Below are 12,227 nucleotides of genomic sequence, written 5' to 3' on the forward strand. Positions count from 1 at the left end.
GTCTCTGCTGAACCCAGAGGGCAGACAGGGTCAATGGCAGAGTCAACACAGTGTCTGGTAGCCATCAGCAAGATGTGACTCTATCCTGAACCAGGGGAAAATACTACAGCACATAAGATACACTGTAGTGCAGCACACACACACACACTACAGCATGTTCCACACACACACTATTCCTCAGTCACTTCCTCTCACACACACACACACTACAGCATGTTCCACACACAAACTATTCCTCAGTCACTTCCTCTCTCTCTCACACACTACAGCATGTTCCACACGCACACTATTCCTCAGTCACTTCCTCTCTCTCACACACTACAGCATGTTCCACACACACACTATTCCTCAGTCACTTCCTCTCTCACACACACACACCACAGCATGTTCCACACACACACTATTCCTCAGTCACTTCCTCTCTCTCCCTCTCTCACACACACACACCAGCATGTTCCACACACAAACTGTCTCTCTCTCTCTCTCACACACACACACACTACAGCATGTTCCACACACACACTATTCCTCAGTCACTTCCTCTCTCACACACACACTACAGCATGTTCCACACACACACTATTCCTCAGTCACTTCCTCTCTCTCTCACACACTACAGCATGTTCCACACACACACTATTCCTCAGTCACTTCCTCTCGCTCACACACACTACAGCATGTTCCACACACACACTATTCCTCAGTCACTTCCTCTCTCTCACACACTACAGCATGTTCCACACACACACTATTCCTCAGTCACTTCCTCTCTCTCACACACTACAGCATGTTCCACACACACACTATTCCTCAGTCACTTCCTCTCTCTCACACACTACAGCATGTTCCACACACACACTATTCCTCAGTCACTTCCTCTCTCTCTCACACTACAGCATGTTCCACACACACACTATTCCTCAGTCACTTCTCTCTCTCACACACTACAGCATGTTCCACACACACACTATTCCTCAGTCACTTCCTCTCTCACACACTACAGCATGTTCCACACACACACTATTCCTCAGTCACTTCCTCTCTCTCACACACTACAGCATGTTCCACACACACACTATTCCTCAGTCACTTCCCTCTCTCTCACACACTACAGCATGTTCCACACACAAACTATTCCTCAGTCACTTCCTCTCTCTCACACATTACAGCATGTTCCACACACACACTATTCCTCAGTCACTTCCTCTCTCTCTCACACTACAGCATGTTCCACACACAAACTATTCCTCAGTCACTTCCTCTCTCTCACACACTACAGCATGTTCCACACACACACTATTCCTCAGTCACTTCCTCTCTCCCTCACACACTACAGCATGTTCCACACACACACTATTCCTCAGTCACTTCCTCTCTCTCACACACTACAGCATGTTCCACACACACACTATTCCTCAGTCACTTCCTCTCTCTCTCACACACTACAGCATGTTCCACACACACACTATTCCTCAGTCACTTCCTCTCTCTCTCACACACTACAGCATGTTCCACACACACACTATTCCTCAGTCACTTCCTCTCTCACACACACTACAGCATGTTCCACACACAAACTATTCCTCAGTCACTTCCTCTCTCCCTCTCTCACACACACACACCAGCATGTTCCACACACAAACTGTCTCTCTCTCTCACACACACACACACACTACAGCATGTTCCCCACACAAACTATTCCTCAGTCACTTCCTCTCTCACACACACACTACAGCATGTTCCACACACAAACTATTCCTCAGTCACTTCCTCTCTCACACACACACACTACAGCATGTTCCACACACAAACTATTCCTCAGTCACTTCCTCTCTCACACACACACACTACAGCATGTTCCACACACAAACTATTCCTCAGTCACTTCCTCTCTCACACACACACACTACAAGCATGTTCCACACACAAACTATTCCTCAGTCACTTCCTCTCTCCCTCTCTCACACACACACACCAGCATGTTCCACACACAAACTGTCTCTCTCTCTCACACACACACACACACACACACACACTACAGCATGTTCCCCACACAAACTATTCCTCAGTCACTTCCTCTCTCACACACACACACTACAGCATGTTCCACACACAAACTATTCCTCAGTCACTTCCTCTCTCACACACACACACTACAGCATGTTCCACACACAAACTATTCCTCAGTCACTTCCTCTCTCACACACACACACTACAAGCATGTTCCACACACACACTATTCCTCAGTCACTTCCTCTCTCACACACACACTACAGCATGTTCCACACACACACTATTCCTCAGTCACTTCCTCTCTCTCTCACACACTACAGCATGTTCCACACACACAGTATTCCTCAGTCACTTCCTCTCTCTCACACACACACTACAGCATGTTCCACACACACACTATTCCTCAGTCACTTCCTCTCTCTCACACACACACTACAAGCATGTTCCACACACACACTATTCCTCAGTCACTTCCTCTCTCTCACACACACACTACAAGCATGTTCCACACACAAACTATTCCTCAGTCACTTCCTCTCTCACACACACACACTACAGCATGTTCCACACACAAACTATTCCTCAGTCACTTCCTCTCTCTCTCACATACACTTTCTCATGGACGGACACAGATCACAGAGACAGAATTTAAGTTCTACATAGGCCTACTGTAAACCTGCACAACAGAGACCAAACCGCTCTAAAACAACCAATCAAATAAAATGGCACCTGGCATTCAAACTATGCCAGATGGGCAGACAGAACCCACTGACCTGACCTGCCCTTCAGTACACAGAATGGCTCATAAGGCCACACACACACACACACACACACACACACAAGGCTACACTACACTCTGAGTAAACACACACTGAGTAAAACACACACACACACACACACACACACACACACACACACGGCTACACTACACTCTGAGTAAACACACAGAGCTTGTGAGCTGGTGCCATCTCAATCTTTCCAACACAATGATAATGCATAATGATAATTTAATAAATAGATATGTTTTAAAAACAAGAAATTGCCAAATCTGCTGGGAGGAATGCCCTTGGTCTAATCTGGAGCCGAACCAGACACTGATTTTCACAAGAACAAACACAATTATTTATATAGAAATTGAGAAAGAACCTAAAGAAAAACAACAAAGATCATGCTTAATTTAATGTTCATCAATTCTACATATTTACCTCGGAGCTCTTGCACTTGGAATGCCTCGCTTCGAGAGCGTCTGGAGAACACATTAACGAGGGGTTTTCATAGGGATGGATATGCATTATCACAGACACGCAAACACACACACACATATATACAAACACGCTACTGAAAGAGCAGCGGAAAAACCAAGAGCAACACTCAGGATGAATATACGTGTCAATCAATGGTTAGAAAAGCCATTGTCTCATGGCTATTATAAGTAAAGATAGGAAGATGATGAGTGTGAAATTATGACTTTCACTTTGTTTTAAGTGAAAACATAAAAATAGAGGAATAAATCAATGAGTAATAAATCAATTCCTCTGAATACACGGTTAGAGTGGTATTGTCTATAAAATACATGGAATTAATATTATTTTGTTAACTACGTTATTTATTCTGTCTGTTGATATAGAAAGCTAGGGGTTCTGTGAATACACAGCCTCTTCATCACAACACAGATCTGTTCCAAGTTCCCTTTTGAGCGTTTATCTTCTTAAAAGCTAATGCATGACCAGGGCACAGCACGACCAGGGCACGACGTCTCCCTCCATGGCAGACCATGGAGGAAGGGAAGAGAGGGTAGGCCAGCCTCGGGCAAGATTTTATTTCCTTGGCACTAAAATGTCTTGACCTGAAAAAACAAAGCTAATGATATGTTAGTGCAGTGTATATGGCAACAGCAGTTGGATGCAATCTTCACCAGAGAATGTCAGTTGTGGGCATAATGCATCGTTCGACATGTGCAGCGCTTGGAGAAGCTCAGGGAAGCGGTAAGTCACGAGAGGCACGCATCAGTGACGTCGAAAAAGTACACCAAGTGACGTCGATAAAGTACACCAAGTGACGTCGATAAAGTACACCAAGTGACGTCGATAAAGTACACCAAGTGACGTCGATAAAGTACACCAAGTGACGTCGATAAAGTACACCAAGTGACGTCGATAAAGTACACCAAGTGACGTCGATAAAGTACACCAAGTGACGTCGATAAAGTACACCAAGTGACGTCGATAAAGTACACCAAGTGACGTCGATAAAGTACACCAAGTGACGTCGATAAAGTACACCAAGTGACGTCGATAAAGTACACCAAAAAGTACACCAAGTGACGTCGATAAAGTACACCAAGTGACGTCGATAAAGTACACCAAGTGACGTCGATAAAGTACACCAAGTGACGTCGATAAAGTACACCAAGTGACGTCGATAAAGTACACCAAGTGACGTCGATAAAGTACACCAAGTGACGTCGATAAAGTACACCAAGTGACGTCAAAAAAGTACACCAAGTGACGTCAAAAAAGTACACCAAGTGACGTCAAAAAAGTACACCAAGTGACGTCAAAAAAGTACACCAAGTGACGTCAAAAAAGTACACCAAGTGACGTCAAAAAAGTACACCAAGTGACGTCAAAAAAGTACACCAAGTGACGTCAAAAAAGTACACCAAGTGACGTCAAAAAAGTACACCAAGTGACGTCGATAAAGTACACCAAGTGACGTCGATAAAGTACACCAAGTGACGTCGATAAAGTACACCAAGTGACGTCGATAAAGTACACCAAGTGACGTCGATAAAGTACACCAAGTGACGTCGATAAAGTACACCAAGTGACGTCGATAAAGTACACCAATCTACTCTACAATATCAGGCCCTCTCCGGTTAGCTTTTCACCGCCGGCGAACACACACTGATGTGACTGCTGTTTGTGTGCGCGTGTTCCGTTCCAATTAAAAAAGAATTCCACGCTCATCAAATAACTAGTTCACGAGAGAACGAGATCGAGCGAGAGAGAGACCTGCCCACTGCTCCATCCCTAATCCACACAGTTAACTATACCTGCTTGTTGTCAAAGCTAAGTGAAGAGGGAACCATAACCTCCTACAGTAATCAGCAGTTGCTGGTGTTGCTAAATGCCCATAATCACCAATTCTAACACCATAATAATAAACCTATTTGAATAATAATGTCTGAAGACCATAGTTAGGCTCCTCCACATGAAAACTGACCAAAACGGACAACTAAAATGTAAGCACAGGGCAGGAACCTTTCGCTGACAGCATCCCACATCTGACAATATTTACACACACTGACTACAGCAAAAAACCTACACCAGACATGCCAATCTTACCTACATCTGCACTGTTGGCATTAGGATCTGTTTAAACATTTCATAAACAGACAGATGACTGTTTATGTAGAGGTTCTTTTATCTTATTCCTCTCTCTGTGAGGGAAGCATACAGTCACGCATGAGCGGAGGATGGCTTTTTAAATTGCATATGCTTCACATGGAGCTCGGAGCGGGAAAGAGAGAGGAAGAGGGAGAGGGGCGGAGGGGTTTGCGTGTCTGGCTCGCTGCCAGTTGACAGCTCAGCTGGATATCAGTGAACACTACGAACCCCCCTGCCTAGCAGCGTGTCACTTTGAGACTGTTTCTATGGTAGAAAGTTTATTCAACCTCTCTCTCTCTAAAGGCACAGGATCGGCCATCCGTTCAGCTATTTCATCAAGGGACAGGCAGGTTATTGTTATGACACGGCCTAGGCCGCGGTGAGATCTCTAATGAACAGCTTGATACGGGGAGGAATTCTACAACTGCTTTCAGCCCTCAATTAATTCTGCTGTCAAAACAAATGAAGGCCGGCGCTGTTCAGACGCCCCATCTGGACACAGGGGTCAGGGGTCACCGTTTGTATACACACAAACACACCCCTTTGTGTTGCCTACCTGATGTGATGGGCTGCAAGCCCCAGGGAAAGCCACAATGGAAAACACTATATATATTGTAAGATTTCTCTTGCTTACCGTAGCATGTCATAGTTTACACAGAGTCACTGTTGAGCTCTTGATCCCCAAAAGAGCTCGCTTCTGGCTGCCCTGTTCAGTCTGTAGCCTAAACACAGCAAAGAGTGTGTTTGTGTGTGTATGCATGCGCGTCAGTGTGTATGCATGTGCGTCAGTGTGTATGCATGCGCGTCAGTGTGTATGCATGCGCGTCAGTGTGTATGCATGCGCGTCAGTGTGTATAGCAAAGCCGCCCTGACCCTGTACTGGCCTGCATGGTGTCACATGCTAACTGGAATGTCCGGCCTGACCTGCCTACCTTTACAGCAGATTACAGCTACCGAGTCTGATGGCCTTCTACCACCTTTTGTTACTGCTCTCTCATTGGCTAAATCTCTCTTATAGGCCTGTCCCCATCTTAAAGACAAGAAGTCACTTTAAAGAAAGTTACCCTAAGTAACCACTCATACAGGGTCAGATTCAGGCATATTGAAGGAGTAGGTACAGTGGGGCAAAAATGTATTTAGTCAGCCACCAATTGTGCAAGTTCTCCCACTTAAAAAGATGAGGCCTGTACTTTTCATCATAGGTACACTTCAACTATGACAGACAAAATGAGGACAAAAATCCAGAAAAATCACACTAGGATTTTTAATTAATTTATTTGCAAATTATGGTGGAAAATAAGTATTTGGTCACCTACAAACAAGCAAGAATTCTGGCTCTCACAGACCTGTAACTTCTTCTTTAAGAGGCTCCTCTGTCCTCCACTCGTTACCTGTATTAATTGTACCTGTTTGAACTTGTTATCAGTATAAAAGACACCTGTCCAAAACCTCAAACAGTCACACTCCAAACTCCACTATGGCCAAGACCAAAGAGCTGTCAATGGACACCAGAAAAAAAAATTGTAGACCTTCACCAGGCTGGGAAGACTGAATCTGCAAAAGGTAAGCAGCTTGGTTTGAAAAAAATCAACTGTGGGAGCAAATATTAGGAAATGGAAAACATACAAGACCACTGATAATCTCCCTTGATCTGGGGCTCCACGCAAAATGATCAGAAGAACGGTGAGCAAAAATCCCAGAACCACACGGGGGGACCTAATGAATGACCTGCAGAAAGCTGGGACCAAAGTAACAAAGCCTACCATCAGTAACACACTACGCCGCCAGGGACTCAAATCCTGCAGTGCCAGACGTGTCCCCCTGCTTAAGCCAGTACATGTCCAGGCCCGTCTGAAGTTTGCTAGAGAGCATTTGGATGATCCAGAAGAAGATTGGGAGAATATGGTCAGATAAAACCAAAATACAACTTTTTGGTAAAAACTCAACTCGTCGTGTTTGGAGGACAAAGAATGCTGAGTTGCATCCAAAGAACACCAAACCTACTGTGAAGCATGGTGGTGGAAACATCATGGTTTGGGGCTGTTTTTCTGCAAAGGGACCAGGACGACTGATCCGTGTGAAGGAAAGAATGAATGGGGCCATGTATCGTGAGATTTTGAAAAAATCCTTCCATCAGCAAGGGCATTGAAGATGAAACATGGCTGGGTCTTTCGGCATGACAATGATCCCAAACATACCGCCCGGGCAAAGAAGGAGTGGCTTTGTAGGAAGCATTTCAAGGTCCTGGAGTGGCCTAGCCAGTCTCCAGATCTCAACCCCATAGAAAATCTTTGGAGGGAGTTGAAAGTCTGTGTTGCCCAGCAACAGCCCCAAAACATCACTGCTCTAGAGGATATCTGCAATGAGGAATTGGCCAAAATACCAGCAACAGTGTGTGAAAACCTTGTGAAGACTTACAGAAAACGTTTGACCTCTGTTATATACCCTTTGATGGCAATGACAAAGTATTGAGATAAACTTTTGTTATTGACCAAATACTTATTTTCCACCATAATTTGCAAATAAATTCATTCAAAATCCTACAATGTGATTTACAATTACATAAGTTGCCGCTAACCACTGAAGTGCTTCACCAGTCATACACATTAGCACATGTGTAATACATTGATCTGTAGACGTGATGTGGCAGGTGTGTCTGTTCGTATGGGGAATCTTACCTGGTCTCTCTTTGCCCGTTCCTTTACTGTCAGACAGTTTCTGTATCAAGCCCTCCACAGAGGTGTTCTCCATGTTCCTCTCAAACTCTATACGGACCTGCAGAGGAACAACAACAAACAGGGTCATGAGGTGCGCTTCGTTTAACTTGGGGTTGCACTTTTGGGATGATTCCATTGGTTCCATTGTACAGGGCAAACTGCAGTAAATCAAGTGTAGCTCAAGCATTCTGACGTATTTGACCCAGGTTTGGCATCAGTACAGTGAGGCATCAGAATGGATTAGCCTACATTAAAGAAAGAAGAACTGATGGCAGACACTTGGAATCAGACACACTTTAACTGGTGCGCCTAGGGCCCTCTCCCTTCTCTCTGGTGCTGTGGGCTGGTCTGAGTCACTGGGCTGGTCTGACAGTCACTGTGCTGGGCTGAGCTGCTGGGCTGAGCTGCTGGGCTGAGCTGCTGGACAGTCATTGAGTCCATTGAGGAATCACAATGTGGTAGGACCACTGGGAGGTACTTCTGTGATTAAAACATGGCGCAGTGTGTGTGTGTGTGTGTGTGTGTGTGTGTGTGTGTGTGTGTGTGTGTGTGAGTGACAGCTCATGTCCTTGGGGACTGCTCTCTGGGTGCCTCGTTTTTAGAATACTCAGGAGGGTTGACAAATGCAATACGGCTTTGTGCTTTTCACTGTATACTCCCTCTAAAAAATTTATTTAACCTTTATTTAACTAGTTAAGTCAGTTAAGAACAAATTCTTATTTACAATGACAGCCTACCCCAGACGACGCTGGGCCAATTGTGCGCCACCCTATGGGACTCCCAATCACAGCCGGTTGTGATACTGCCTGGAATCAAACCAGGGTCTGTAGTGACGCCTCTAGCACTGAGATGCAGTGCCTTAGACCACTGCGCCACTCAGGAGCCCCTAAAGGACTAGACTACTTTACTACAAACTATTCTCTGTACAATGTGTCTCTAAGCCCTGTGGAGACTGGCTTACATAATGGTATGGTTTTATTGTTGTGGACAGAGCGGCCTCCTGATGCCCTCTGGGTGCTATCACGGGAAGGATGGTGTTTGTTTACTTTGGATGTTAGTGGCGTGTGTGTCAGAGTGTGAGTCTGTCGGGGGAGAGGGACCAGATAGATGACAAACAGGGACCGACTGGCAGTGCCATCTCGCCAAACGATTCAGATGTGCGTGATACGCTGTTGTGTTTACAGTATGTCCACTCACTATCATAAAAACACACAGTGGCAGCTCCCCCAAACCCTCCAGCAAGGCAAGGTGCATTAGCCCCCTACGCTTCACAGGGGGATGGGGGTTGGGCGTGGGCTGCCGTGGCAAGGTAGAATGCTCACTCCAGCACAACCAATCTGTCAGGTGCTGCATCCTGCTGCCATGAGGGAACGTGGAGTGATGTCATCACCTGCCTGCGTGTCTCACACACACCCAGACAGACACAACTACTCCAACCCGCAGTGATTTTTTACAGATGCACAAAAACACACACACACCTGCAGTGACTCTGCTCAGCAGGTAGGCATATTGTCGTAAAGATTTTAAACCAGAATAATAATAATATTACTTTCAGTTAAATTATATACATTCTAATATAAATAAATAGAATATAATAATATATGCCATTTAGAAGATGTTTTGATCCACATTCTGCACTAAGGGTGGTCCCAGGAATCAAACCCACTATCCTGGCGTTGCAAGTACCATGCCTCACCAGCTGAGCTAAAGACAACCACATACTCCTCTGAGAGGAGTATGTGGTTAGATAACCTCTCTTGGCTCCATGCAGTCTCTTTACTTTCCCTCTCTCCTGTTCCTCCTCCTCCTCCCCCACCTCTTTTCCTACCTCTCTCCACCTTCTTTCATCCCTCTCTCCACCCTCTTTCATCCCTCTCTCCACCCTCTTTCATCCCTCTCTCCACCCTCTTTCATCCCTCTCTCCACCCTCTTTCATCCCTCTCTCCACCCTCTTTCATCCCTCTCTCCACCCCTTTCATACCTCTCTCCACCCCTTTCATACCTCTCTCCACCCCTTTCATACCTCTCTCCACCCCTTTCATACCTCTCTCCACCCCTTTCATACCTCTCTCCACCCCTTTCATACCTCTCTCCACCCCTTTCATACCTCGCTCATACCTCTCTCCACCCCTTTCATACCTCTCTCCACCCTCCTGTTCCTCCTCTTTTCTCCTTTCCCTCTCCTCTTCCCCCCCCCCCCCCACCACCCATTTCCCCCTTCTCCAGCTCCTCGGCCTCCCGCCTCTTCCCCCGCTCCTCCGCCTCCCGCCTCTTCCCCCTCTCCTCCGCCTCTTCCCCCTCTCCTCCGCCTCTTCCCCTCTCCTCCGCCTCTTCCGTCTCTTCCCCCTCTCCTCTGCCTCCCCCCTCTTCCCCCTCTCCTCCGCCTCTTCCGTCTCTTCCCCCTCTCCTCTGCCTCCCGCCTCTTCCCCCTCTTCCCCCTCTCCTCCGCCTCTTCCCCCTCTCCTCCGCCTCTTCCCCCTCTCCTCCGCCTCTTCCCCCTCTCCTCCGCCTCTCCTCCGCCTCTTCCCCCTCTCCTCCGCCTCTTCCCCCTCTCCTCCGCCTCTTCCCCCTCTCCTCCGCCCCCTCTCCTCCGCCTCTTCCCCCCTCCTCTTCCCCCTCTCCTCCGCCTCTTCCCCCTCTCCTCCGCCTCTTCCCCCTCTCCTCCGCCTCTTCCCCCTCTCCTCCCTCTCCTCCCGCATCTTCCTCCGCCTCCCGCATCTTCCCCCTCTCCTTCGCCTCCCCCTCTTCCCCCTCTCCTCCCCCTCCCCGCCTCTTCCGCCTCTCCTCCGCCTCTTCCCCCTCTCCTCCGCCCCCTCTCCTCCGCCTCTTCCCCCTCTCCTCTTCCCCCTCTCCTCTTCCCCCTCTCCTCCGCCTCTTCCCCCTCTCCTCCGCCCTTCCCCCTCTCCTCCGCCTCTTCCCCCGCCTCCCGCCTCTTCCCCTCTCCTCCGCCTCCCGCCTCCCCCTCTCCTCCGCCTCCCGCCTCTTCCCCTCTCCTCCGCCTCCCGCCTCTTCCCCCTCTCCTCCGCCTCCCGCCTCTTCCCCCTCTCCTCCGCCTCCCGCCTCTTCCCCCTCTGCTCCGCCTCCCGCCTCTTCCCCCTCTCCTCCGCCTCCCGCCTCTTCCCCCCAGTCTTCCCTGCCTCCCGCCTCTTACCCCTCTCCTCCGCCTCTTACCCCTCTCCTCCGCCTCTTACCCCTCTCCTCTGCCTCCCGCCTCTTCCCCCTCTCCCTACGCCTCTTCCCGCCTCTTCCGCCTCTTCCCCCTCTCCTCCGCCTCTTCCCCCTCTCCTCCGCCTCTTCCCCCTCTCCTCCGCCCCTTCCCCCTCTCCTCCGCCCCTTCCCCCTCTCCTCCGCCCCCTCTCCTCCGCTCTTCCCCCTCTCCCCGCCCCCTCTCCTCCGCCCCTTCCCCCTCTCCTCCGCCCCTCTCCTCCGCCTCTTCCCCCTCTCCTCCGCCCCCTCTCCTCCGCCCCCTCTCCTCCGCCTCTTCCCTCTCCTCCGCCTCTTCCCCCTCTCCTCCGCCTCTTCCCCGCCTCTTCCCCCTCTCCTCCGCCTCTTCCCCCTCTCCTCCGCCCCTTCCCCCTCTCCTCCGCCCCCTCTCCTCCGCCTCTTCCCTCTCCTCCGCCCCCTCTCCTCCGCCCCCTCTCCTCCGCCCCCTCTCCTCCGCCCCTTCCCTCTCCTCCGCCTCTTCCCTCTCCTCCGCCTCTTCCCTCTCCTCCGCCTCTTCCCCCTCTCCTCCGCCTCTTCCCCCTCTCCTCCCTCTCCTCCCGCATCTTCCTCTCCTCCCCTCTTCCCCCTCTCCTCCGCCCCCTCTCCTCCCCCTCTCCTCCCCTCCCCTCTCCCTCTCCTCCGCCTCTTCCCCCTCTCCTCCGCCTCTTCCCCCTCTCCTCCCTCTCCTCCCGCATCTTCCCCCTCTCCTTCGCCTCCCGCCTCTTCCCCCTCTCCTCCGCCTCCTCCCCTCTCCTCCCCCTCTCCTCCGCCTCCTCCCCCTCTCCTCCGCCTCCTCCCCCTCTCCTCCGCCTCCCGCCTCTTACCCCTCTCCTCCGCCTCCCGCCTCTTACCCCTCTCCTCCGCCTCTTCCGTCTCTTCCGCCTCTCCTCTGCCTCCCGCCTCT

The 12,227-nt window shown here is 49.6% G+C and overlaps 1 protein-coding gene across 7 annotated transcripts in view; it reads right to left on the reverse strand.

The window, feature by feature from the left end:
• Window positions 1–12,227, reverse strand: part of LOC135518183 (F-BAR domain only protein 2-like) — a 102,381-nt gene that overhangs the window by 44,874 nt on the left and 45,280 nt on the right. For all 7 annotated transcript variants that reach the window (XM_064943145.1, XM_064943144.1, XM_064943142.1 and 4 more), the window contains one exon: window positions 8,081–8,177. In XM_064943145.1, the coding sequence (XP_064799217.1) occupies window positions 8,081–8,177 (97 nt within the window). The remainder of the gene's footprint in view (window positions 1–8,080; window positions 8,178–12,227) is intronic.

The sequence above is a fragment of the Oncorhynchus masou genome, chromosome 28 (genome assembly GCF_036934945.1).
Source record: "Oncorhynchus masou masou isolate Uvic2021 chromosome 28, UVic_Omas_1.1, whole genome shotgun sequence".
NCBI classification, from domain to species: domain Eukaryota; kingdom Metazoa; phylum Chordata; class Actinopteri; order Salmoniformes; family Salmonidae; genus Oncorhynchus; species Oncorhynchus masou.